The sequence below is a fragment of the Cherax quadricarinatus genome, chromosome 53 (genome assembly GCF_038502225.1).
Source record: "Cherax quadricarinatus isolate ZL_2023a chromosome 53, ASM3850222v1, whole genome shotgun sequence".
NCBI classification, from domain to species: Eukaryota; Metazoa; Arthropoda; class Malacostraca; order Decapoda; family Parastacidae; genus Cherax; species Cherax quadricarinatus.
This window is the reverse complement of record NC_091344.1, coordinates 27,038,699-27,064,315: the sequence shown is the minus strand read 5'-3', so window position 1 is coordinate 27,064,315 and position 25,617 is coordinate 27,038,699. Positions and strand designations below refer to the sequence as shown.

The 25,617-nt window shown below is 41.1% G+C and overlaps 1 protein-coding gene across 2 annotated transcripts in view; it reads left to right on the top strand.

The window, feature by feature from the left end:
• LOC128692438 (serine/threonine-protein phosphatase 6 regulatory ankyrin repeat subunit B-like) overlaps nt 1–25,617 on the top strand; it is a 148,549-nt gene that overhangs the window by 106,657 nt on the left and 16,275 nt on the right. For both annotated transcript variants that reach the window (XM_070096500.1, XM_070096501.1), the window contains exon 5: nt 1,026–1,316. In XM_070096500.1, the coding sequence (XP_069952601.1) occupies nt 1,026–1,316 (291 nt within the window). The remainder of the gene's footprint in view (nt 1–1,025; nt 1,317–25,617) is intronic.

The window sequence follows — 25,617 nt, the reverse complement described above, 5'->3', positions numbered from 1 at the left end:
AATGTGTTCCAGATTCGAGCCAGAGTGAAGTTGCTGCTTTCTGCCCATCTTGTGGTATAGAAGCTTGTTTCTCGTTGTCTTCTGTCTGTCTGTCTGTCTCTCTCTCTCTCTCTAAGACTGAAACTTATGACAATATTTCGGTTCGACTTGAACCCTAAACTAGTCACACAGAAGCCATAACATATACTAGAGGAGGTGGGGATGGGAATTGTATAAGGAAAAGAGGTAGTACTGTCATTATTATAGAACAATATGTGCCCACCAAAATTAAACAAAAATTTTATCTGGGAATATTGTTATATGATGTGGAGTATATTTATTTCGGATATTTTTTCGTGAACTCTGATTTTTTTTTTTTTTGTAACTAGCTGCACCTACTAAAAATGTGTCAGTATTAATTAACTGGTAGGTTAATTCAGGGTCAATTTAACTGATGTCACTCAATATCTTATTCTGTTGTTTTTAAACTAGGAATCTTACCATGTGTTTTGTGTTACTCTACCACATAACTTACAATTAACAAGGAGTGTTACTATGTGTTTTGTGTTACTCTACCACATAACTTACAATTAACAAGGAGTGTTACTATGTGTTTTGTGTTACTCTACCACATAACTTGCAGTTAACAAGGAGTGTTACTATGTGTTTTGTGTTACTCTACCACATAACTTGCAATTAACAAGGAGCGTTGCTATGTTTATGTCTTGAGTACTCAACTTGTTATTTCAGAATTATTAAGGAGAGAGTTACAACTTGTGTTATTATTCGGTCTTAATTCGCTTTAAGTCATTCAAGTCTTTAATAACTTGGGGCTATTTATTCAAGTTTTATTTCATATGTTTTAGAGTAGGCAATTTTTCTCATTCTTCCTTCAGACAATCCTAAGTAAATTTCGTTAGCAACTGTTTCAAAGTAATTTTTGTTGTGAAAGTATCCCTTGATTTGCTACACAATCTAAGGTTACATTAGTTACTTAAGCTCTATGGTTGAGAACTGAATGTTGCTATATTTACTTTACCATATAGACAAGTGAAGATCCAGCTGCGTTGTACAAGGAACTTTTATCGGTGATCAGCGCGGATGACGACATGATGGCTGCGTCTAAACTGATACGAGCTGGGGCGCCCATTGAGCCTGTTGGTGACTTCTACACCAGTGCCCTCGTCCTCACAGTCACCTGCAACAGACCCAAGATTCTGAGTCTTCTGGTGGCAGCAGGTGCACCACTAACCACCTGTGCAGGTGGTCTCTCCCTCCTGCAGGTGGCCTGGCGCTCACACGATGTCACCATTCGACACAGAGTTCTTGTGACAAGGGTGAGTAGTAATTCCTACCATTAAATATATTATTACAGCATTCAGGGGAAGACCTAAACCTATAAGGGTTATACATGAAAATGGGAGAAATCTCTTTACATCAAAGAAAGGAAACGCTAACACCCATGCCTTGCATGAAGAGCTGGACACAATTAAGAGTCTTACCAACAAGTGGCAGGCTAGCTGTGAGATTTTTAAGGACAACTCCTGATCAAAAAGGCTGACCAGGTCAAGAATGAACAGGACTCCGAGTGAAAACTTTGGGAAGATTCCAGTGCAGCAAGAAGACATTCCAGTGCATCGTTTCAGTATAAGTATGGAGAACATTGGTCTAACGTCACCAAATTCTCATGAGGCCCCGTGGCATAATAAGCAATCCTGCGACTTTTTACAGCACTCTTGCTTAAGGTTGAGCACAAGACACTCCATTAAAAAGCTATAGAGTTTGTATAACCCATAACTTGAGTTATATAAGGCATTCCTATCATGTTTCAAGAGCAAAAACTGTTGGGTATAATGACTTGGGCTGTAGCCCACCCTGGTGGGTTGTTGCAAGAGCTGTCCAAATTATCTAAATACTCCAGGCTGCAGATACTCAAGACTCTCGGTAACATTGTAAGGAAAACATTCCTTTTAACCCTAGATTCAAGAGTGGAATTATAGTGAATGTATGACGACACACTGGTTGACGTCCTGTAAACTGTAAATCTGAATCTCCTGTCAACTCTATGGATTCAAATATCTAGGAGAGGCAGAATGTTGTTTATTTCATTCTTTGTTAACTTAAATACCTGAATCTAGGTAGGATCTGAGTAAGGACGGAGAAGATTTTCCAAGGCTATGCCTTGTTTTTGAGCATTGTATTAGCCTTCAAATACAAACTTGTGGTCAGTAACACAAAGTTTAATCAGTTTAACCCTTTGTCGGGCAATGTCTGATATAATGGAATTTCATACTTAACTCCTTTAGAGTGGATAGAGTAACTTAATATAAGATGAATGAGGCCATATAAATGGAATTCTGTTGGTTAGTTTCCGAGAAATTGCTAATCTGCGAAAGGCAGTTAAACTCGCCCATGCCCGAAATAGGGAGTATAAATTTGAATGTTGCAAACTTGCAATTGTTAATAAAATACCCAATAACTATTTTTAAAATTTATTATACAAACATATAATATCAAAAACATCAATGGAACTTGTATCAAAACATTTTGTTAGTATTAGAAAAATATAAAAATGAAAGAAATAGCAACAAGGACACATTGCAAAGGGATAAAACTTTCAAGTCCCATATTCCTGAGATTCATGAGGAAGAGCAATCATTGTATATTACTAATTGCTAGAATGGAAGTCTGTGAAGCAAAGGGTCATTTTGGAGGTCAACCTGGGACCACTTAGGTTCAACTTGAAGAGCAAGATCGTCATAAATATGTTCCTCATCAGGGTACTCCTCGATCGTAATGCCTCTCTTTTTCTTGACTAATTTCTGCTTTTTGGCTGGCCTTTCTTCCTCCTCATCATCACTTGACACCTCTGCATCCAGTGGCAAGTATTCATCACCACTATTAAGCAATTCAGGGTCATCTACCTCTGGTTCTGAGTCACTGTCATCTAAAATGCAGACATTTTGACCTAGTGTTGGAGGGCTCCCCATAAAACAATTTCTCATTGATCTGGAAGGACAATAAAAACGTTCTGTATACATCCAGACCACTACCGAATTCATATATGCAGTAGAATTTTTTTTATAAATATTTATTTTACTGAAAGTGGACTATGTCCCTACTCGGGCAGAGGCAGTCCTGACTGCCCTTCTTTTGTTGCACTTTTTTCAACTGCATGCTACACTCACATTATGCTTCACACAGACTTTATGTATATATCAAAATATGCCTAAACTATTCATGTACACACTAAACACAACAATCAGTGCTTACCGACATTGTAGAGAGTAAAAATCCAAGAGTATATTAGTGACACTAGATGGAAAAAAACCCACTCTGGGTGATGCCAAGCCAGAAGTGTTTACATTTTGTTCTCTTAACCAATGGGAAGCCGGCAAACGCCATCACCACTTATCTGAAGCGACTCAGGGAAGACTTGTGATTGGTCTGAATTAAAGAACGGGAATCCAGATGCGTGGTGCGAGTAGGATGACACACGTAATGGTGCACGTGTTTAAAGGCAGTCAAACCTGCCTCTACCCGACAAAGGGTAATTATATTCGTGAGGCAAGGCTTGTAGCAGATTTCCAATTCCTCTCCAAAGTACGTAATTACATCATGGAGAGAGACTCTGATAAACAGGGCTGTAACATCAAAACTCAGAAAGGTAATGTCATGTAAAGCATTTAATTTCTTGAGTCTCTCAGTAATGTCAACATTATTTTTAATATGCGCATCCGAGATCATCCCAGAGATGTGTTCCTGAACCGTGATAGTCAGAATCTAATCTGTTATTTTAAAAATTACAGTAGTATATACCCAATATTTTACATTAAATGCTGTTTCTTTTCAATTATGACAAGTATTATCGTTAAATTAACATTGACTTAGTAATTAAACAGGATGTCTCAAAATAGCTCCCGACCATTGTAGTTAGAAGTTTACCCAACTGAACGTATAACAGGACGAACGGTAGATTTTCCGACCTGGCTGATAGATTAATTAGTTCATCATTCCCCTTCAGTAACGTTTTAAGGCGTTTATTGAAGTGGCAGTTGACTTGGTCCAGAGGGTTCTTAACGAGTAGTTCAAACGTCTCATTATCACTCGGTAGATGGTTCATATTACCTGAGTATTCAGTCGCATACAGAATGACAAACATGTTAGATTTATCACCTCTATAGAGTTGTGAAATCTGATCGCTACTGAGCTCTCTAGATGATTTTGTAAATCTTATTAGGCAGTTGGGAAACACCATCCCTTTATTAAATCAGGACTCGCCAGGAGTCGAATGCTATCTTCTTCTTTCTTTCAGTTCTTTCTCTCTCCTTTTTCTCTCCTCTTTCAATGCTCTCTTTCTCTTTTCTCTCTCTTTCTCTTGGTGACAATGAAAGCTTCTAAATTTTTCCCTGTTATTCCTAGATTACTTCTGGTGTGCATCTAAAACTGATATTCGTCCATCATTGCAAAAATAACTTAACTACTAGAGAAAATGAAACTGATAGCAAAGAAAATGGAGGGGTCAATTCCTACTCCACTGAGATTGTATTAAAGAAACCGGAGGGTTCGATCCCTGCTCTAATTAAACAGTATGTATGACAACGGAGGGTTCCATATCAACTCCGATCAAACAGTAAGCAGAATGGGGTCACTTGACCATCCAATCTTCTCACCAACAAATCAAGAGCGTCCTACAACAGTTCCTGTGGAAAATATTGAATATTTTCCAAAAATACAGTGTATTTTGTATGTAAATTGATGGAATATATTGTAGGTAATAAAAATTAATTTGTAAATAAATAAAGAACCAGCATAATTGGTTAGTGTCGCTGGGGTGAGTCGCCATTGTTTTGAACTGACCAAGAGAAATGTTAGTGAAAATTGGAAGAATTCTCGTCGCTCTAGAAGCCCCTATCACGAGCCTTTTCCATCCTATGGAGAGGGAGCATGGACACGGGGGTCGTCCCACAGTTACTAAAAACAACAGATATAGCCCCACTCCACAAAGGGGGCAGTAAAGCAACAGCAAAGAACTACAGACCGATAGCACTAACATCCCATATCATAAAAATCTTTGAAAGGGTCCTAAGAAGCAAGTTCACCGCCCATCTAGAAACCCATCAGTTACACAACCCAGGGCAACGTGGGTTTAGAATAGGTCGCTCCTGTCTGTCTCAACTATTGGATCACTACAACAAGGTCCTAGATGCACTAGAAGACAAAAGGAATGCAGATGTAATATATACAGACTTTGTAAAAGCCTTCGACAAGTGTGACCATGGCGTAATAGCGCACAAAATGCATGCTAAAGGAATAACAGGAAAAGTCGGTCGATGGATCTATAATTTCCTCACTAACAGAACACAGAGAGTAGTCGTCAACAGAGTAAAGTCCGAGGCAGCTACGGTGAAAAGCTCTGTTCCACAAGGCACAGTACTCGCTCCCATCTTGTTCCTCATCCTCATATCCGACATAGACAAGGATGTCAGCCACAGCACCGTGTCTTCCTTTGCAGATGACACCCGAATCTGCGTGACAGTGTCTTCCATTGCAGACACTGCAAGGCTCCAGGCAGACATCAACCAAATCTTTCAGTGGGCTGCAGAAAACAATATGAAGTTCAACGATGAGAAATTTCAATTACTCAGATATGGTAAACACGAGGAAATTAAATCTTCATCAGAGTACAATAAAAATTCTGGCCACAAAGATGGATAATGAGAACCTTCAAAACTAGGGAGGCCAAGCCCATGATGACACTCTTCAGGTCACTTGTTCTATCTAGGCTGGAATATTGCTGCACACTAGCAGCACCTTTCAAGGCAGGTGAAATTGCTGACCTAGAAAATGTACAGAGAACCTTCATGGCACGCATAACAGAGATAAAACACCTCAATTACTGGGAGCGCTTGAGGTTCCTAAACCTGTATTCCCTGGAACGCAGGAAGGAGAGATACATGATTATATACACCTGGAAAATCCTAGAGGGACTAGTACCGAACTTGCACACGAAAATCACTCACTACGAAAGCAAAAGACTTGGCAGACGATGCAACATCCCCCCAATGAAAAGCAGGGGTGTCACTAGCGCGTTAAGAGACCATACAATAAGTGTCAGGGGCCCGAGACTGTTCAACTGCCTCTCAGCATACATAAGGGGGATTACCAACAGACCCCTGGCAGTCTTCAAGCTGGCACTGGACAAGCACCTAAAGTCGGTTCCTGACCAGCCGGGCTGTGGCTCGTACGTTGGTTTGCGTGCAGCCAGCAGTAACAGCCTGGTTGATCAGGCTCTGATCCACCAGGAGGCTTGGTCACAAACCGGGCAGTGGGGGAGTTGACCACCGGAACTCTCTCCAGGTAAACTCCAGGTATATTGGGCTTAAAACCTCTCAAATAGGAGCCGAAATTGTTGGAATTGCAGTCCTGCAGAATTTGAGAGTTAGGCGACTGGACAGGACTCCGTAATTAGATAGAAACAGGATATTACCACAGCTGAGTGATGTCTATATTTATGTTGAAATTCTGGCCAGTATTTTCTTCATATTTTAGGCAGGGGGTTTTGTACATGACACCATAATCTCCAGACTAATTGGTTAGTGGTATTAAGATAAATTCTCCTTCAATGTATATGTAGTCATTTATTAAAATTAACATACAGTTCACATATTTATATTAATGTTTTACCAGAATTCTTGGTGATGTATATTTCATTTGAAATTAATATAGGTCCAGAGTGACTTGTGGAGATAGAGATTGTAATAGATATCGAAGGGGAACATTTTTTGCGACCTAGGTGTCCTAAAATTCCTATATGTCTCTGTAACTTTGATAAAGAATAATTATCTTTGTTACCATTTACTGGTATGTATCTAATGAGATTCATCCAGGTAAATTTAATTTTCCACAGTTCCCTTGATATAATAGAGCTCAATGATGTAACTTGTCCTTGGAAAATCTGGAGTTCCTCGAGATTGCTTCAAGCTTAAAAACAAAAGGTGGCAGTAATAACTATTATATATCCTGCCTTGACTTACATAAAATTGAGACCATAACAATCACCATATCTTTTAAATTCCTGTACTGTAGTCCTACCATAGTGATCACTCGTTGGCCGGTGGTAAACGTCTGCTGAATCCGCGTAAACAAGGCTTCGATGATGTTGTTCGAGTTCCGAATGTTGTTTCGTGTGAAGGCTTACTCAGCTCTGTAACAACTTCAGACAGTATTACCAAGGCTGGCTCCTCCTCAGGAAACTTAATGAATAGAAAAAGAAATAATAACAGACAAACATAAACACTTTATTATATAGAAAATAGAAAATATAAAACACTTAAATATGAAATATTAATCCTACATTAAAGAAAATGAAAAATGAAAAATATAAATGATAACTGAATTCAACGCTAATATAAAAATTGGGAGTCTGGTGTTGGTGACACTGCTTGGTGAAATCGTAGCCGTTGCCGATGATGGGGGGGGGGTTGCAGGTGTTGGATACAACCCACTGGCTAGTTCTTCACAGTATAGCCTTGAGTATTCTATCCCGATGAGAGGAAAGCAAGTTCTTTCCCGCTGCAATGATGAGGGGTTACGTCCTGCAATTTCATACAGGTGCACAGATAATTAAATCCAAAAAGGGGAAGTCTCAGGACGTTCGTCCATCTCCATCAGTTCTACTCGTTGATTGGCAGGTGACCCTCTCTGTCATCCAAACTGGAAAGATAGACAGGTTACCCACTGCTTAAGAAATCACTCTCAATGATAAGTACAATACCTAAAAGATGTGGTGATTATTACAACAGTCAACTTAGAGCAAAACTGGAAGGACTAAGTTTATTATTGGTCAAAAGTGAAGCTTTCAACCAATAAATCCACTAGAATACAAGAGAGGAATGTACTTACAGTAGTACTGGGAGCTGTGAGTCTAGTGATCACTGTTTGGACCGGAGCCCCACACGTCACCTTTCGGAGGGGGGGGGGAGAAGGAGAAGAAGGGATAGCAGGAGCTAGACTGACCCTACCTTAACAAGCAGCCGGCAGTCAAACTATCACTTTCGGGTTGGGGGAAAAAGGCGGGAATAGTGGGAGCTTGACTTACCCTACTTAACAAGTAGCCGGCAATGAAACTATCACTTTCGGGGAGGGGGAAAAAAGGCGGGAGTAGCAGGAGCTTGATTTACCCTGCCTTAACAAGTAGCTGGCATTGAACATATGACTTTTGGGGATGGGGAAAAAAAGGCAGAAATAGTGGGAGCTTGACTTACCCTACCTTAACAAGTAGCCGGCAATGAAACTATTGTTACTATATACTCCATCGCTACTCCTATCTATTGAACTTTTCCCTCATACTCCCCCATACCAAGACTTATGGTCAAGGAGTATAAGATGAATAGGCGAGAAAAAATTTCTAACATGTGGAAGTCACGTAAGGCAACAAATCTTCTACTGACTGTCACGACTTAACCAGTCAGAGAAATAATTGGATGAACCATTGATATACACAATATGGAGCTTAAAAGCCTGGAGTGCCAATGTCCACCTCAAGAGGCGACTGTTGGTTCCCTTAAAAGTTTCTAAGTATATCAAAGGTTTGTGGTCCATTTCTAAAATGAACTCTTTTCCCAGCAAATAAAATTTAAGTTTGGAGATACCCCACACAAGGGCTAAACATTCCTTTTCTATTGTGGAGTATCTCGTTTCTGCGGGAAGGAGTTTCCGGCTTAGGAAGCATACAGGGAAGGGAGTACCATCATGGTATTGTAGTAACACCGCACCTAAGCCAGTATTGGAGGCATCAGTTCTTAAACAAAATGTTTTATTAATATCTGGAATCTTAAGTATTGGGTCTTTCGAGAAGATATTTTTAATCTCATTAAACTTTTCCCGAGCTACGTCGGAAAGTTCAAGAGGTTCCTTCACAGACTTTTTAAAGAAGTCGGACAAGATGCCTGTAAGATCAGTAAGGTTCGGGATAAACCGTGCATAAAAATTTACAGAACCAAGAAAGCTATGCATGAGCTTCTTGGTTTTGGGGAATTTAAATTCTAATAAAGCTTTGATCTTACTGGGGAGAGGCTGCAGAGAGTTATTAGAAAGTATCAGTCTAAGATATCTAATCTTGTAATACCCAAGGAAGCATTTCTTCGGCTTGGCAGTGAGGCCATGTGAGTGTAACCTACGCAAAACTGCTGTTAATGTTCGGATATGTTCGCCCCACGTGGATGTCATTACGTAAATGTTATCAAAATAAATTGAAACATTTGGCATATTACCCAAGACCTTTCTCATCAGTCTCACGTAGGTAGCACAGGCAGTTACCAAACCGAAGGGCATAGTTCTATATTGCATCAGACCTTGGAGTGTAGGAAAAGCGGTGTACTGGTTAGAAGAAGGATCAAACATTACTTGATGATATGCCTGCACAGTATCAATCTCTGAAAAGAAGGAAGCGTCGTAAAATTTGTGTAGATCGCTATCTATTAAGGGCATAGGCTCAGCATCCCACCGAGTTATAGCATTAAGGCCTCTGAAGTCAATAGCAAGTCTATATGAATTATCCTCCTTCTTAACCATGACTACTGGTGAACAATATGAAGATACTGAAGGTTCAGTGATCTTTAGTTTTAATAATTTGTCTACCTCTCGGTCAAATGCATCCCTAAGGTGAACTGGAACTGGGTATAATTTTCGTTTGATAGGACTGTCCGTCACTAAGTAAATCTTATGGACTACCGTGGAGGTAACACCTGGAATATCAGTAAAGACGTCTGAAAAGTTACTCACACATTGAAGTAGTTAAATGTCTCTTATGGTCATCCAAAGATTCATTAATATTAATGTTGGTTGCGCCCGAGTGGTCAAGAGTCACCAAGTCATGTAGTTCTTCATCATAGTCTGAGTTAGCGGTGTCAATTACGCACACCTTACATTCTTCAGTTGTCGTATCAAGTTCGTGTGGAAAAACTAAGTCAAAGTTATTAAGGCAGTTAACCGAATTTCTTCGGTAATATTTCTTAAGGATGTTGATATGATAAAGCTTAGGTTTTCCCTTGACTTCTATGAGGTAGTCAACTTTCCCACAAATTTTTAATACTTTATATGGACCTTTCCATGCTACTAATAATTTATTTGACTTGATAGGCAAAAGTACAAGAACTTCATCCCCTACTTTAAAACTTCTCCTCTGACTTTTGGAATCAAAATAGGTTTTGTACTGGTCCATTGACAAGCTTAGGTTTTTCGAAACTATGTCAGAGGTCTCCTCAAGTTTGGATCTAAGGTCAAGGAGAAACTGGTAAGAAGACTGAACCTCAGCATTTGCCTCATTAGTCCAGAAGTCATGAAGGATGGACAATGGACCTCTGGCCTGTCTACCATAGAGAAGTTCAAAAGGTGAAAACCCCAAAGAGTCACTGGGAACTTCCCTCTTGGCAAACAAAGCACAGGGTAGGTAACGATGCCACTCCTTAGGTTTAAGGGAACAAAGTTTCCTTAAAATGGACTTGAGAATCGAATGCTGGTGCTCAATCCTCCCATTACAGCTGGGATGACAGGGTGTGGTGAAGAGAGGCTTCACTCCCAGAAGTTGGTATAGATGTTGCCTTAAGTCAGATGTGAATTGTGTCTCACGGTCAGACAAAATTTCTCTAGGAATGCCCACTCTGGAGAAGATGGACAAAAGGGCTTCAGCTACCTCTGTAGTAGTTATGGTGTTTAAGGGTATGGCTTCAGGGAAACTCGAAGCATAATCAACTAATGTTAATATATATCTATGTCCCCCAGATGAAAGTGGAGATAAAGGACCAACGATGTCAATAGCTACTCTTTCAAAAGGTACTGTAAAGACTGGCATTTTGACCATAGGTACTCGCCTGGTACCTCGGGAGGATAACAGTTGGCAAACTTTACACGATCTACAATAGGTAGTGACATCTGAGGACATTTTTGGCCAAAAATAAGTTTCCCTAATTTTATTTAAGGTTTTACGATGCGAGAAATGTCCGGCCACTGGCAGGTCATGAGCCATTTTAAGAACAGTCTCTCTTCATTGACTTGGAACAACTAAGATGGAACAGTCTATCTCATCTGAATTTAATTTGAATACTGACTTGTACAAGATACCTTTTATGTATTCAAATTTATATGAAAAGTTTTTCCTTTGGATAACTTGATTTTGTTTAGCGGCATTATGGCAATCCTGAAGAGAAGGGCAATTACTTTGTAAATTGACAAAGGAGTCCTTCGATATATGTAAAGGCTTAAAGTCAGGGAAAATCAAAGGATGGACAGTAGGGGAAGCCTGGGCTTTGGTCTGAGCCCTAGTCAAGACATTTATGGTATCGGAGGTAATATCTTCACTTTCATCTAACAAGTGAACCGGTGATCCTACTTCCTCGCTTTCGAGAGTAGCATCACTGGTTTTTAATCCCACATGAATCTCGCGAGACATTGTCTCATCTGAACTCTCGAGGGGCTTCTCTGACTCTACAGGAAGAGGATCTGAAAAGCTTATGTCCACCTTTGGTGATGAAAGGTCAACCTCAGAAGGAAGAATGGCACCTTTTACATTACCTATTAGTACGGAGCAAGAAGTGATGGGAGCTAGTACGGCTTCAGACCAACCTGTGAACCATTTAGACCTAATGTAACAACGGATGGTAGGAAAAGTGTCCGTACGGCCCAAGTAGTCTGAAAGTATAGCAGAGGAATGAGTTTCTTTAAGGTTAGGGAACAGTTTATCAGAAATGACTATACATGTGCATCCAGTGTCTCGTAAAATGGTAGATACATTAAGTCCATTAACTATTCCTGAACAGAAGGGTGCTTGGTCATTACAGTCTTTAAAACATCTTCCAACTTTTTGGACCTTCTTAGAAGGACAATCTGGACGTTTATGTCCCTTAACACCACACAAATGACGAACAGGAATAAAAAGTCATTTTACTTTCCACTAGAGGCTTTGATTTCTTAAGGTCTGATGAACCCTTGCCCTTAGGGTTCGATCCCTTTAGGTCTTTATAGGAATTGTGAGCCTCAGCATACAGGTCAGCAGCCTCAGCAACTTCCTCATCTTTAATCAGGTTACGTTCTCTGATGAATGTTCGTATCTGATGGGGAAGAGCTGTCAGGAACTGGTCAGCAACCATGAAGTCTCTAAGAGATTCATAACTGTGATCAGTTCCTGAACTCTCTATCCAAAAGTCGAACAAACTAAAGAATGTTACCTGTAACTGCTGAAAGTTCTGGCCAGGCTGTAAGGTGGCATACCTAAAATATTTCCTGTAAGAATTAGTGGTTTTTTGATATGCTTTAAGGATTGCCTTCTTCAGTAGGTTATAATTACATATGATATCCTGCGACAAAGTTGCATAGATATTCAAAGCTGTACCACAAAATAACATTCCTAACCTGGTAGCCCAGGTGTCAGCAGGCCATTCACAGAGGGTAGCGGTATTTTCAAACCTGATAATGTATGAAGTTATGTCTTACCCCTCTGTGAAGGGAGGTAAATTAGGTGTTGGAATATGTGCACTAGCTGCACGTTGTTCCATTACTCCTTCATCTAATTGCTGTTGTGAGAAAGTTAACTTTTTATTCTCTAATTCAAGGCGAGCTTGTTCGAGCTCGCGATCCTTTTCTCTCTCCCTTAACTCATATTCTCTGTCCTTTGCTCTTTCCTCAAGTTCCCTTAATTTAACTTGTTCCTCATGTACTCTAGTTCTTTCATCACGATCAAGTCTATCACGCTCCTTTTTGTCTTCTCTCTCTCTTTCTGTCTTTTTTGGATTTCTCTCTCAATTCTCTCTCTCTCCTTTTTCTCCTGTCTTTCAAGGTTCTCTTTCTCCTTTTTATCCTCTCTTTCTCTTTCTTTCTTGATTCTCTCTCTCTATTCTTTCTCTCTCCTTATTCTCTTCTCTTTCGATTCTCTCTCTCTCTCTTTCAAGTCTTTCCTGGATCTTAGTGCTAATGAAAGATTCTAAATTTTTCCCTGTTATTCTTAACTTACTTTCAGCATTCATCCAAAATTGGTATTCCTCCATACTTGCAAGAATAACTTAAACTATCAGGGGAAATGAAATGGGTATTAAAGAAAACGGAGGGTTCAATTCCTGCTCTGCTCAAACTGTAAATAAACCAGAGGGCTCGATCCCTGCTTCAATTAAACAATATGTATTAATGAAAACGAAGGGTTCTATGTCGGCTCCGAGCAAACAGTAAGTAGAATGGGGTCACTTGACCGTCCAATCTTCTCACCAATAAATCAAGAGTGTCCTACGACAGTTCCCTTGATAAAATAAAGAGCTCAATGAAACAAATTGTCACTGGAAAATCTCGGGTCCCTAGAGTCTAATCCTCCAAAGTGTTTCAAGCTCCAAAACGTGGCAGAATTAAATATTATATCCTGCCTGACTTGACTAACAATAAATTGAGACCATAACAATCACCAAATCTTTTAAATACCTGTACTGTAGTCCTACCATAGAGAATGATTACTCATGGATGGTGGTAACCGTCTGTGGTATGCGGCGTTGAAGTTCCAATGGTAGATTTGAGATGGAATTGAATCTTGATTCAGTAGAGTTGATCCTGTCAAGGTCGCCACTTGTGAAGGCTTACTCAGCTCTGTAACAACTTCAGACAGTATTACCAAAGCTGGCTCCTCCTCAGGAAAATTAGTAAATAGAAAAAGAAATAATAACAGACAAACATAAACACTTAATTATATAGAAACTATAAAATATAAAACACTTAAATATGAAATATTAGTCCTACATTAAAGAAAATGAAAAATGAAAAATATAAATGATAACTGAATTCAACGCTAATATAAAACTTGGGTGTCTGGTGTTGGTGACACTGCTTGTTGAAATCGTAGCCGTTGCCGATGATGGGGGGGGGGGTTGCAGGTGTTGGTTACAACCCACTGGCTAGTTCTTCACAGTATAGCTTTGAGTATTCTATCCCAATGACAGGAAAGCAGGTTCTTTCCCGCTGCAATAATGAGGGGTTACATCCTGCAATTTCATACAGGGGCACAAGTAATTAAATCCAAAAAGGGGAAGTCTCAGGACGTTCGTCCATCTCCATCAGTTCTACTCATTGATTGGCAGGTGACCCTCTCTGTCATCCAAGCTGGAAAGATACAGGTTACCCACTGCTTAAGAAATCACTCTCCATGATAAGTACAATACTTAAAAGATGTGGTGATTATTACAACAGTCAACTTAGAGCAAAACTGAAAGGACTAAGTTTATTATTGGTCAAAAGTGAAGCTTTCAACCAATAAATCCACTAGAATACAAGGCAGGAATGTACTTACAGTAGTGCTGGGAGCTGTGAGTCTAGTGATTACTGTTTGGACCGGAGCCCCACACGTCACCTTTCGGGGGGGGGGAAGAAGGAGGGGAAGGGATAGCGGGAGCTAGACCGACCCTACCTTAACAAGCAGCCGGCAGTCAAACTATCACTTTTGGGGAGGGGGAAAAAAGGCGGGAATAGCAGGAGCTTGACTTACCCTACCTTAACAAGTAGCCGGCAATGAAACTATTGTTACTGTATACTCCATCGCTACTCCTATCTATTGAACTTTTCCCTCACATTTCGTGTTAGATTTGTATCCTTTGTAAGGTCGTCACTCCTGAAGGTTTACTCAGCCTTTCAGATCCTACAAAAGCATTTGACATGGCTGGCTCCTTCTTATGGAAAGAAAATATAGAAAATTAAAAAATAACATAATTAAGATAAACAGTTTTATTATAATAAACATCAGTTAATAATATAAAACAATTAAACATGAAATTAATCCTACTTTAAGAAAAAATAAAAATATACAATTAATGATTCAAAGCTAATATGCACACAATGGATGGTATAACAGTGCCGTGCCTATGTTCTAGCCACGTAGCTTTGAATAGTTCTGGAACTCCGAGCTGTTGTTGATGATGGGTTGGGGGGGGGGTCACAGCTGGTCGTGACTGTCTAAATGGTGTTCCCAATGTGCTTATAGATTCTACTAAGGAACGGTGGACTAATCCTCGGATCACCACAGTGTTGAAACAGTTTAAGTAGCACATCAAGACACCAGGAACACTGGTGTAGTTACAACTGGAAGAATGTAGAGTAGCTGAATGACTGGTTGGGTGATAGGTTACATGTAGAAGGGTGGGGTCGGACCAGTGTAGGTACAGAGGTGTTGCTATGTCTCTTTGATCTCTTGATCAATAATCCTTTAACTTTATCTCGCATGTGCCGGATGACCCTAGCCGACACTCAAGGCAATAATGAAAAACACCATACAGTTACACATCACTCGATAAATCACTCACACGATAGGCATACGGCCTTTAAAAACAATAGTGAGGATTAAACAAACGATCTACTTGAAAATTAAAATCAAGGTAGGAATGACTAAGTCCAATACCCAAAATGATAGTGAAGCTCTTAAGACAACCCCAAAATATTTTTTTTTTATATTTTATTTAAAACCATACAAAAAGACAATACACAAAAGGAAAAACCATAAAGATGACAATACATGACAATAACTGAAAAACATTACATTAGATATTGAAACAATAACAAATAACATAACAATATAACAAATATGAAAACTATAACCAACTATAAAATCTGATACCAAAACTATCATACTCATATGCTTATGAGTCGGTAAATATACACTCATGACCTGTATGAATTCTCATATGTGTTTGAGCTAATTCTACTCTCATGTAATGAACGAACTCTCAAAATATTTTTAAATGCTCCTTCGGGAGTTATTTATATTTACATTCGCTGCCTGACCACGGTAGAGTGCGGTTGTGCTCTGCACCCCTCTGCTATTTTCAGGCGAGCTACCTCATTTCGTCTCTCAACCTTTGAGTAGTGAGGACGTGCACTGCTGCTGCCCCTGGCATTGATTAGTGGCAGTTATATTTTCACAGCATGGCACAGGCCAGCCAGAGACGCATAAACAGAGTCTGTTGAGCTTATGCATGGGGCTGTGACAGGAACTTTTATGGACCTGCTACTACCTGCAATCATACGAGATACATATGGTATTGCTAATGAGGAGATATGTGGAGTAGCACTGAATGGCACGACTAGGATCTTTGTCAAGTTTAACTTGGCAAGTGTGTATGAGGCGGTGGTGGACAAGTACCAGGAGGTTACTTTGACAGTTAACTCCGCTGTGACCGTGCAACTTCACGACGTTTCTCGCCATTACACATGCGTTAAGATTAGAAATGTGCCATTCGAGGCGGATGATTCTGACATCCGTCTTGCGATGGGCAAATATGGTACAGTACTGTTGGGAAGTGGGCTACTGGGCCATATGCAAGGATACCCGAAGGAACGTATTCTGTGAAGATGACGTTACGTTACTCTATTTCGTCGTACATAGTGCTGCCAGAATTTCAGACCCAGGTGTTTGTGACATACGCTGGGCAACGCCGGACCTGTCGGTTGTGTGGGTCATATGATCACCTAGCGGCTCTGTGTGGAAGGAGGCGTGGCAACATGGAACAACGGCAATGACATACAGCAGTAGAGAAGGGTGAGGAGCAAGATTTGCCTTATGTGACTCTGCATACACAAGGTGGGTCCTGGAGTGAGGAGGTCGAGAGAGCGGAGGAGATTGAGTCAGCAGGTGTGACGAGGGGGACGACACCCCTTCATTGAACGCAGCTCAGGTGTTGGAAGAGAACACCCCGAATGCGAGTGATAGCGATGTGGAAGACTCGTTAGCCTTGGCTTTAAATGTGTTATTGGCTGACAAGAGTATTGGGAAGGTTGGGAGTCCAGAACTAGTTCTTGGGTATGCTGTGGATCAGGGCGTGGAACAGGATCTGCGGTCTGCGCAGTGTGATAAGAATGTCTTGATGCAAGCGGTGGAGGAGGAGGTCCACCGGGACAATGTAACAGACGACATGATGCAAGCAGAGGGAGCATCACGGAAGCGCGCTGCTGCACTATCTGACTCCAAGGATGTGATCACGCCTGCTCAGCGCACTGGCAAAAAGTCCTGGGCGGAAGTTACGCAGAGAGGACACAGAGGCCCTAAGGGGCAGGAGTTGGTTAAGAGCGTTTCTAAAGGGGGGAGGGAGAGGGACCGAGGTGTCACGAAACGATCTGGTGGCAAGACAGTACCAGGGTCAAGAAGGAAAACCATTCTGTAAGCTTCAAGTGCATGACATTGAACATTAATGGATTGAGATCAGAGAGAAAGTGTGTATGGTTTAGTGAATATTTGGTGCGTAATAGTGTTGATGTAGTGTTCGTGCAGAAACACAACTACAGACCAGGCTATGAGTTGAAGGTGAATGGGTATAATGTGTAAGTGGAGCATGCGATAAGGTTGAAAGGAGGAGTTGTCATCGTGGTAAGGGAAACTAGCCCGTTCGTAGTGAGGCATTGTGAGGGTGGGGAGGGGAGGGTGATTCATGTAGATGGGTGGTGGGGTAGGGTACAGAAGAGTTTGGTGTGTGTGTGTATGGTCCAGCAGAGGGAGATGTGTGTATTAAGAATAAATTTGTGAAGGATGTCCTAGTATATTATTTGCGTGCTTTGCCGGGTATAGCTGTAATTGGTGGTGACTGGAATTGTGTGATAAGGCGTAAGGATGTGGAACCTAGAGGAGCAGGGTATTGTTCGGGGATTTGGGGGGAATTATTAAATGGGGTGGGGTTAATGGACGTTAGGGGGGTGGGGTTGTAAAACATACTTTGTTAGACGTGGATATGCGGCTAGACTGGATCACTTGTATGTGCCCTGAACAGTAATAGTGAGCAGAGTGCGTGTGGTGGACGCAGTTTTTTCGGATCACAGAGGAGTACTGGTGGACCTAGAATGGGAGGGATTGCCTAGAAGGGATCAAGGTTATTGGAAGTTAAATGTGAAGCTTTTGCAGGGTGAGGAATGTCTTCAGTCTTTTGCGCAATTGTGGGAACGGTTGGTGGATGAGGTGCCGGGGGATGATGAACTGGTAAATTGGTGGGATTCTGTGGCTAAAAATCGTATCAGAGAATATTAAATTTGTCGTGGGAGGGAATATAATCGGTTAAAGTATGGGTTTCAAAGATATTTTGAAGGGCAGCTGCGTGACTGTTATGCGCGAGGAGGAGCAAGCTATCCAGTGCAGGACATTGAGGGTTTAAAGGATAGTTACACAAATAACCCGCACATAAAAGACAGAAGCTTACGACGACGTTTCGGTCCGACTTGGACCATTGACAAAGTCACACTAACAGAGGAGGAGCAGGACGGCTATATATAGGCAGGAAGAGGTGGAGGTAGTAGTAGTGGTAGTAGTAGTAGTAGTAGTAGTACAAGAATTGTATATAATACGGCAGGATGAAATGACACATGCACAACACCCGGGCATCCCCACCGTAGACGTTTCGCCATCCAGCCAGCCACTGGATGGCGAAACGTCCACAACAAAGACAACCAGACGCCGCACATGTGTCTAATTTCATCAGTAGATGTAGTAGAAGAAGAAGAGGTAGTAGTAGTGGTAGTGGTAGAAGTGGGAAATAAGGAAGACGAGCCAGTCAAATACAAAGGAAGGGGAGCACTGCAAGAGAGCTAGAAACCCACAGAGGGAGAGCAAGTGCACCGAGGTGCGTGAAAGGGGAAGGGGTGAAATAAAATAAAGAAGGAACAGAAACACGAGACAGGAGAGAGAAAGACAACCCAGAGGAGAAAAGGAGAGAGGAAAGGGGAAGTGGAAGAAGAAAAAGAAGAAGAAGAAGAGAAAATGAGGATTCAGGTTAAGTCACGGGTGTTCTGAAGTTTGGAGCATTTTACAATGTAGTGCGAAGAGTGTTAGTCTGGCGGAAGGTAAGCTTGATGTCTAAGGGACGGAGAGAATTGTTGAGATTAGAAAGACCGGAAATGTAGGGAAGGCAGAGGATAGAAGAGTTCCCATGAGTAGAGAGTTTGGGAGAGACTGTTCTTCTTCCTACCCTCGATGTGCAACCTTCACTCTGGCTCCGCTATGTGGATGACATCTTTGCTCTGTGGCCTCATGACTCCAGTCTCTTCCAACCTTTTCTTGAAGCTCTTAACAATCTTGCCCCTTCCATTAAGTTTAAAGCTGAATGGGAATCTAATTCCTTACTTCCTTTCCTTGATGTCCATGTCCACCGCTCAGATACAGGTTTTTCCTTTTCCGTTTACCGTAAACCTATGCACAGTGGCATGTACATTCACTACTTTTCCTATCTTGCTTCCCCTGTCAAGAAAAGTGTTCTTATCTCCCTCTTTCTCCGTGCCCTCCGCATCTGTGATCCTCAGTTCCTTCCAGCAGAAATTTCCACTCTTTATAATTCGTTCTCCCGTCTTGGCTACCCTTCCCATTTCATAGACTCTGCCCTCTCACGTGCTAAACGCAATTTCTTCTCTCCCAAACTCTCTACTCATGGGAACTCTTCTATCCTCTGCCTTCCCTACATTTCCGGTCTTTCTAATCTCAACAATTCTCTCCGTCCCTTAGACATCAAGCTTACCTTCCGCCAGACTAACACTCTTCGCACTAATCTCGTTCATACCTCTCCTCCCTCTACAGATGTTCCTGGTGTCTACTCTATTTCTTGCTCCTCCTGTCCTCTTCAATACTTTGGAGAAACTGGTCGATCTCTTTCTGACAGACTTAGGGAGCACAAAAATAGTGTTAGGCTTGCCGACACTAACAATGCTCTTTTCTGTCACGTCAGAGATCATAGCCATCCTATTGACTGGTCTTCTGCTAAAACTGTCTTCCCTACTTCCAACTCGAACAGTCGCCGTTTAGTTGAATCCTCTCTTATACACAACTTTCCTTGTATGAACCTTAGCCCTGGCTTCGTCTCTGTAGATGCCTTCCTCTCCCACTACATTGTAAAATGCTCCAAACTTCAGAACACCCGTGACTTAACCTGAATCCTCATTTTTTCTTCTTCTTCTTCTTTTTCTTCTTCCTCTTCCCCTTTCCTCTCTCCTTTTCTCCTCTGTGTTGTCTTTCTCTCTCCTGTCTCGTGTTTCTGTTCCTTCTTTATTTTATTTCACCCCTTCCCCTTTCACGCACCTCGGTGCGCTTGCTCTCCCTCTGTGGGCATCTAGCTCTCTTGCAGTGCTCCCCTTCCTTTGTATTTGACTGGCTCGTCTTCCTTATTTCCCACTTCTACCACTACCACTACTACTACCTCTTCTTCTTCTACTACATCTACTGATGAAATTAGACACATGTGCGGCGTCTGGTTGTCTTTGTTGTGGACGTTTCGCCATCCAGTGGCTGGCTGGATGGCGAAACGTCTACGGTGGGGATACCCGGGTGTTGTGCATGTGTCATTTCATCCTGCCGTATTATATACAATTCTTGTACTACTACTACTACTACTACTACCACTACTACTACCTCCACCTCTTCCTGCCTATATATAGCCGTCCTGCTCCTCCTCTGTTAGTGTGACTTTGTCAATGGTCCAAGTCGGACCGAAACGTCGTCGTAAGCTTCTGTCTTTTATGTGCGGGTTATTTGTGTATCGTTCCAGTCACGGTATTGTGCCTTTTTGTTATTTAAAGGATAGTATTAGGGTATTGCAAAACGAGCGTTTTGATGGTGCGCGAATTATAGGAGGATTGGAAGAAGTGCTATGGGGTGATCGGCCGTCGGCTTGCGTGTTAAGAGGCCAGAGAAAGAGGAGAGTGACAACGGAGATGATGGGGTTAAATGTACATGTAGGGATGGAAGGGTATAGAGCGGTTCAAGCATTGGTAACGACAGAGGGTATGAGTGGATATGTAGATGCTTGGTTTAAGCCATATACGCAAAGAGTGGGCATCCGTGAAGTGGCATTGGGGGAAATGGGAGAGTATGTGCAGTGTGAGCTTGATGGTCAAGATCGGGTGGCATTAGGTGGGCCGATTACGGAGTGTGAGATTTGGCAGGCGTTGTCAGGAGTGAGCTTGGGAAAGGTGCCGGGTATAGACGGACTGCCAAATTATTTCTACGTAAAGAATTGGGGGTTCTGAGGGGTTTTATAGTAAGGCTGTTTAACATACTTAAGGCGGCTGAGGTAATGGGAGAGCAGCAACGGACGGCCGTTATGGTGTTGGTACCGAAAGGGGAGCGGTCAACGGTAATGGATTATCGGGCACTTTCGCTTATGTGTGGAGATTATAAGTTGTTCGCGAGAATATTAGGGAACAGAATCAAAGAGGGTAATAGGCAAGGTAATTGATAGGGGGCAATATGGGGTGCCAGGAAGGTCGATGTATGAAGGGCATGGCATGATTCGAGAATTTATAGAGAAACGGGGGGAGTTGGGTGATGGAGGTGTATTGGCATTAGATTGGAAGGCTGCTTATGATAGTGTAGAAAGGGAAGCGTTATGGAGGTTCATGCGTTGGCAAGGTTTTGGGGAAGAAATAATATCTTGGGCAAAATTATTGTATCAGGGGGCGTCGATGAGGGTGCAGGTTAACGGGAGGCTAGGAGTTAAAATACAGATGCGACGGGGACTGCGCCAAGGCTGCCCACTATCACAAATATTGTTTGCGTGTATACAGGATCCATTTTATAGGGCCATTCGGAGGTGTGTTGCGGGAGGTGGGGAGGATACTGACCGGGGGGAGGGGGGTGCTGGTATCGTAGGTTATGTGGATGACACGACTGTTTTGGTGAGAGGTAATAGGGACTTGCTTAGGGTGGGTAAGGTGGTGGATGTGTTTGGGGAGGCTTCAGGGATGAAAATTAATGTTGAGAAGACTAAGTTTTTAGACCTAAGGGATAGTACAAATGGGGATGAGGTGGTAGGGGGTGGGTGGAAGGTGGTGGATCAACTAATGATATGTGGGATAATTTATGTGAGAAATACACGGGTGGCTCAAGAGGTGAATTCGGTGCGAATAGTGGATGGAGTATTGAAAAGACTTGGTGGTTTGAGGGCGGCGCAACTAACGCTGCATCAAAGAGTAATAGTGACGAGTGTGCTATTGTACAGCAAGTTATGGCATGTCGTTGTCATGTACCCGCTGATGAGACGTGAGGTGAAATGTTTACAACATGGGGCTTTTAGGTTTATATGCGGATCGGGCTGCGAATGGTTAAGTAGAGCGGTGTTAACGCTTCCGGTCAGTCGGGGAGGGCTGGGACTTTTACCTCTGGAAAAAAGGATGATGAGCGTGTACCTAAAACGAAGTTATATAAGGGAGGGGGGAGGGAGGGGAGGTGGACTTGTGCGAGTACGTAAGGATATGCAACGGTGGTGGGGGGATAGGAATTTAATAGTTGGTGAGGCCATTTTGAGGTTATTAATGACAGTGAGGGATCCGTCGTGTGTTAAATTGCGGGTCCTCGAAGGAGTGGAAGGTAGGTCAGTGGTGACTGCTGTTGAATTAGCATACCCTATGCATGTGTGGAACGAAATATGGACGCGTCTAAAACAATTACGTGTAAAACCGGGTGTTCGGGAGGTAATGTTTAGATTTTTACATGGGATTTTGCCGTCTGGGGTTGTTCTATTCAATAGGAAGATAAGGGAGGGAGGGGAATGTAGAGCGTGTGGAAGCATGGAGACAATTTTTCATGCGGTATATTTTTGTGACTGTATAGAAGTTGTGCGGGTCTGGTTAGGAAAGGTGTTCAGGTTAGTGGGTGGGGGAGGGTTGCAGGTGTTGCGGGCTTTAAGTTTGGATATAGGTGGGGTGAGTAAGATGGTGGAGAATGCAGTGGTGTATTTGGTCACGGATTTTATATATACGTCATGGGCCATGAGGGAGGTGGGCGTGGATGAGAGGATAAAGGTGTTAGCTGCGACATTTTACAGAACTAAGTGTCGTAATAGGGAAATTTATGGAGGGAGTTGGGAGACTGCTTTTACTGAGGGCTATCGGAGTTTTAGGTTGAGGGATTTATGGGATTTACGTGCAATGTAAGGGGTCGCGGCGGGCTGGCTTCCCGATAAGGACAGTGTGAAAGGGTTTAGTGTGGAAGAGAATGAATATAGTACTGAGACATAAGTGCCTTTGACTGTGTGATGAGCGGGTTGTGTGTTGTGAACGATACAAGTTCTTCAATTTAATTATTAATTATGTAATTGACAAAGGACGACAGATGTCGTAATGTGATGGAATATTATATATCTGCAACGAAATTATTGGTATGTGTGTAATGAAATGACAATGTGGGTGCACTGTGTGAATGCGAAATTTATATATACACATGAAGTATTGCGTGTGGTAGGAAGGCATCAGTATTTATCGACGTGTGAAGGTCATGCACTGTTATGTTTTGTGCTAACAGACTTACATCTTAGTAGTGGTTTTAATGATATGGGTGAAATATTTTTAGAAAGCTTGACTTATCCTGTTTTCTTATTACATATTGTTTTTTCATGGGAGCTCTATAGAGCCCGTAGGTTTAGGTTACCATTGAATTGATATATATTATAGGGTAATTGATGGATGACATAGGATTAGGTTTTTGTTTCACTGGTTGTGTTGTAAAGTGTATGTAACATATGTATATATTTATACCTTCCTGGAGAAGGTGATATGTTTGGGTGTTTAGTAGATATACGTTGTACATGAATCATGTAGAATTGAATTTTATATTATATCAATACATTGAGTGATACTGAACGTATCATGTTGTTCAATATGGAATAATGAAAGTATTTCATACAATATACAGTTACATATAAAGATTGTTACGTGTCAGGTGGATTGACATGCGCAAAAAGGTGTACATTCCGGGCATGGTAGGTGTAGTGTGTTTCAGAATGTACAGGTGTACATTCCGTGGCAGGACAATGTACAATGTAAGTATGTACATTCCGTGGCAGGATGTACAATGTAAGATGTACAATTAAGGTGTACCGTGGCAGGATGTACAATCAGTGGCAGGAATTAGATGTACTTGCCAAGGAGTCTTTAGGTTAGATTTAGTGTTCCAGACATAATGTCATTACTTCAAGGATTGGAATGGTCATTGTTTACTGTACAGATTTGTCTTTCAGATGTAATATGTTAATTGGAAAGTACATGTACTATGAAGAATTTTTCACCACTGTTTTCACTATGTAATTTGTCGTTTACTTTTATGTGCTATGTATGTCTTTTAAATAAAATACAAAAAAAAAAATAACTGAAAAACATTACATTAGATATTGAAACAATAACAAATAACATAACAATATAGCAAATATGACAACTATAACCAACTATAAAATCTGATACCGAAACTTAAAACTGTCCTATACTAGATACATGTGGATAAGTTAACATTCGTAAAAAAACATACAACCTATATTAACCCTTCCTCCAATTAATCATCCTTGCTCTTAATGTACACTAGAATGATAAAATACAAGTATACATTCATCATTTAGTTACGGACGAAATTCCTTCTGCTCTGAACACGGAAAGAAATATAGGATAATAATTGAACCTATGATGTCAAGAACACATCCAAGCGTAACACCTACACCGACCATACAGGTCCATGAGAACTGCACGGTCCGCGTAGCCGCTCGCCCAGGTGTGCACATGTACATTACACATCGTACCTGCCATTAGAATTAGCTCAACATTTATCAATAATGCCATACGTAGAACCATTCTACCCAATTTGCATAATAAAGAGCCGATTCTATCAAGGAACATTTCACAATTATCATAATTTTACCCTAACCTAAGCCTAGTATTCCATCTGTATTATAAATATCTAATCAACACGAAAATTTACCACATACCCCTAACCATATCCGTTGGTGTACATGATACAACCTTGTATTACCATCAAGAAAAAAAGAACAATAAAAAGGAAAACCCACTCTTCATCTCTAAAAATCAGACTTCAATTACCACTCAGGTACATACATATAAATATTAATATAAAGCACACTGTCAAATTTAACACAATTACTTCCAACGTCATTTATAATATTACGTCGACTCAACCACGAATAATTCATCCTTCCTCACAACTTCAAGGTTTCCTAAAAATCTTAACTACATACATAGTATTGCCACCATCTAGACAAATTAAAAGGAAAACAATACCCTAATATATCATAACACACTATGCTTCTATTGACAACCAATTCAATTGTGCTTACAAAAATATATTGTAATTAAACTGAAACATAAAAAGCTTTTTTTTTTTTTTTGACATTTACACATTGTATTAAAATCATAAATACGCATAGAAAATTTGTATTGAATTTCATTGAAAATGTTCATAAGAAAAAACCATTAATGATATATACATGAAAGTAAATATATATAAAGTTACAAGTCGACAATTCCAAATATAACTGTATTGTACTTGAAACACTCAGAACCTATAATGCTAAAATTGCACCCCGGACATACCTCATATAACATTCCATAAAACAAACTCATCATGCTACTGCCCATTCTAGGAAACCAGCCCATTTCATCCCCTTTATCTGCCTTTCAACTCCCGTAAATCCCGTAATGTGAAATTCCTATAACCTTCACTTAAATCCCTCTCCCATCTCCCCCCATACACCTCCTTATTCCTACACTTTGTCCTATAAAAAGTTGCTGTTAACGCATTAATTCTTTCACACACGTTCGCTCCTCTCATAGCCTGTGAAAATTTGTGTGGACTGCCTCCAAGTGAGT